Source organism: Myotis davidii, unplaced genomic scaffold (assembly GCF_000327345.1).
Source record: "Myotis davidii unplaced genomic scaffold, ASM32734v1 scaffold356, whole genome shotgun sequence".
Lineage (NCBI taxonomy): Eukaryota > Metazoa > Chordata > Mammalia > Chiroptera > Vespertilionidae > Myotis > Myotis davidii.
Window position 1 is genome coordinate 636,275 of NW_006288188.1, and position 3,184 is coordinate 639,458.

A 3,184-nucleotide genomic window follows, 5' to 3' on the forward strand; every position below is an offset into this window, starting at 1 on the left:
TGATTCTCTTTCAATTGAAATGGGTAAAAAGAAAAATTAGTGTTTATACTTACCTGAACTGCAAATCGTTTTAGAGGAGGATAAAAGTAGGCGTGCTTATAGAGATAATACCGTGGTCTGTACTTAAAAACCTGCATAAACAAAATAAATATATATTCATGTTTAATGTGCAAATACACCCAGAGTAAGTGTAGTCAGGCCAAGGAAGTATGCTAAAATTAATTACCGCATTTTCTTCAGAATCCTCTAATTTGGCTCTTCGGTGAAAATTTTTCATCTGTTTAAAAAATATTTAATTATTACATATCCTCTCATTGACATAAAAAAGATAAAAATGGAAATAAGTATACGTTTTTAATAAAGAACTTACTGAGAAAGCACAGGCCATTCCCAAAATGCTGAGCAAAATTAAAGCAGTCTTCATTTTGGTGATTGCTTCTGGAATTAATGAAGTGGTAAAGTTAATAAATATTAAAAATAAAAGCGCAATTTTTTTTGCTCATACTAGGTGATGACATATTTAATTTGTTTTCATTTTCCCCAATTATACTTTTGAGTAATTATGACCAAATTTCTGCTTTTGTTTAAAATTTGCTCCTTTTATTTAAGGGATAGAAGACTGACTGTACCCACCTGTTTAAATAATCTTGAGTCCCATATTTGGTCTTAACCTATCTGCTATGATGTGTCACTAGAAGACCATCTCTTCACTTCAAAGGGTATGAATGCTTAGCATACGTCACACTGGGGCTGGTAGGCCTCCTAAAATCACTGACATAGGATTATTAGCTAAGTGAATTGAATTGTTAGTGTGGTTATGAGATCTGTTTCTTTTCTTTTTAATTAAAAACAAAGCAAAAATTGAATACATTGAAATGATTGTTTTCATGCCAATGATTCTACAGGTGTTTCCAACTTCTATGCAGCTTTTGAACTAAAATGTCATTTGTAAAATTGAGGCGAGGCACCATTTTCCTATGAATATTTTAGAATACTCGGTATCTTTGTGTGTGTGTGGAGTGATCCATAATATGTGAAGTACTATTCTCATAGCATGTTGCACCAACAGCCATGTCTTAGGATGTTGCTGTGGGAAGAGTTCATCAGAGTGTCACCTTAAAATATCGGGGGCAAATTTCCTTAAATTAGGTTTTTCTCCAGCTCCATTTAAGCTTTCTGTCACTAGTAGGGGAGTCTGTCATGGGGTAGGTCAGGGGTTTTCTGCTGTCAGGGAACTGAAGATGCCACTCTCAGAGTGGGAGTAATTCCTGAACAGTCTTGGGGTTTGTAGCCGTGTAAAGATTTCAGTTCCACGTGGAATCCTCATCAGTAAAGGGAAGAGAATTAGTGAAATCCTACCTTAATTGAATTGTATTTGATAAAACCCAGTTTAATAGAGGCTGCATGAACTAGCTGACAGCCTACTAACACCCACCCACTGGCACTGACATACACATTTAACAGTGAGTGCTTTCTCAGTCAGAGCGACAGCTTTGCTACCTTCTAGAAGCAATATGTAACGGTGATGGCAATTTCCCTGTAGGCACACTTGGAAAAGTTACATTTAAAATGTGTAAAACCCATGTATATACTGTACCATGGAGGTTGATTTGCATTTTGTCACCATTCACAAGATTTATTGCATCCGTTCTGGGTATCTCACGCTAAAAGTAAACATTACATCAGGGAAGGTTTGAGGCCTGAAGGAACTTGTTGGGTCCTAAGCCACATTCTATTCGTGGCAGAGTGGGTCTTTGATTTTGATGCCGACACATTTCCTCACAGTTTTCCTACTTTAGGAAAAGTTCTTGGTGGTCACACTGGATAAAGAGATCTTGCCCCTGAAGGGGGTTCATCTGTTTAAGAAGCTTTCATTGTCCTTGGGGTGCTCTGAATAATACTTTGAACTTTGCCAGCTATAATCCAGCCCCCCTACCACCACCACCCCCTCCCAAAAAACAGAAAGATTGTTATTCTGTAGCTTTATGAAAAAGAGTTGGGATATTAATAATATCTTAAAGAGATAAAAAGTTAAGTACATAGGACTATAGAAAGAGTTTTTATTATGTAAATTTCTTAGAACAAACCATAAAGATAACTAGATGAAAACATAGCAGGGACAATATGAAAAGAACCGAGATATTCAGGTAGGCAACAACTGGCTGCCTACATAAATCTCATTTTATTTACTTTGCAATTCAGCAAAAGCAAAGACCTCTATATTGACCATAATAACCCAGACAACAATTTAAATATTCTTAAAGGATAGTTTTGTGACTCTGATTACAAGTTTTTGTTGCGAAAAGTACAATAAACCACCAATATCATCTATTTCTCTAGTACTAAATATTTTTCCATGCTGATTTCAGAGCTATAGGATAGTAACACTTTGAAACTGAATGTGTAATGTATTGAAAAGATTTTATATAATGGAAATGCTAATTAGGCATAACTTATGGAGTGATCTGCATACAATGAGTCAGATTTGCAAATGCAAAATAGAATTCACTCAGGTTGTCTTGACCGTCTCAGAATGAGGAAATAAACAGTTATCTATGAGATGCAGAGATAGAAAGCAGGAAGCATACTTGTCTAGTTAATAAGCTCAGTCTTTTGGAGGGAAAAATCTCAAGTCTGAGGTACTAATTTAATGGTAAACAAGTATGAAATTACATAGTCATTCTATACAGTTCAATAATATCAACATTTAAATAAAAAAATGTAAAGCCAAGTCCAGAAATGTAAAACATGGACTGTTTGATTTTTAAGATAACGAAGCTGTCATATTAAATCTTACCCGTGTGCAGTCCTGGAATGAAGAGGCAGGCTCACAGGAGTGAGTGGCACAGATTGAGGATTTCCTCTGTCCTCTCACTCACTCATTCACTCGCCCTTGCTGGCTATAAACTCTCTTTTGCCTTCCAACAGCCAATCACTGTCACGGTCAAGGTGATGTCAGAATGTGGATTCTCACCAGAAAACCCCCAAACATCAACACTTTTTCAAGACACAGGCTCAGTTGAATAAACATGAAGCATAGTTCTAGTGCCAAGAAGTTTGCATTGTGGAGTTTAATTGAAGGGTTAGATGAAGATGAATAGTTTGCTTTCTGAATATATATAATATACTGGATTTGAATTAAAATAGCAAAACATTTAACCATTTAAAAATGTCATAATTATAC

General features: G+C 35.7%; 1 protein-coding gene across 1 annotated transcript in view; it reads right to left on the reverse strand.

Moving 5' to 3' along the window:
• Window positions 1–2,864, reverse strand: part of IBSP (integrin binding sialoprotein) — a 16,648-nt gene extending 13,784 nt beyond the window's left edge. Inside the window, exons 1-4 of the mRNA XM_006760060.2 lie at window positions 2,798–2,864; window positions 371–438; window positions 227–277; window positions 54–131 (exon numbers count right to left, since the gene is read on the reverse strand). Of these exons, the coding sequence (XP_006760123.1) occupies window positions 54–131; window positions 227–277; window positions 371–424 (183 nt within the window). The 5' untranslated portion in view covers window positions 425–438; window positions 2,798–2,864. The remainder of the gene's footprint in view (window positions 1–53; window positions 132–226; window positions 278–370; window positions 439–2,797) is intronic.
• Between the last annotated feature and the right edge of the window lie 320 nt (window positions 2,865–3,184).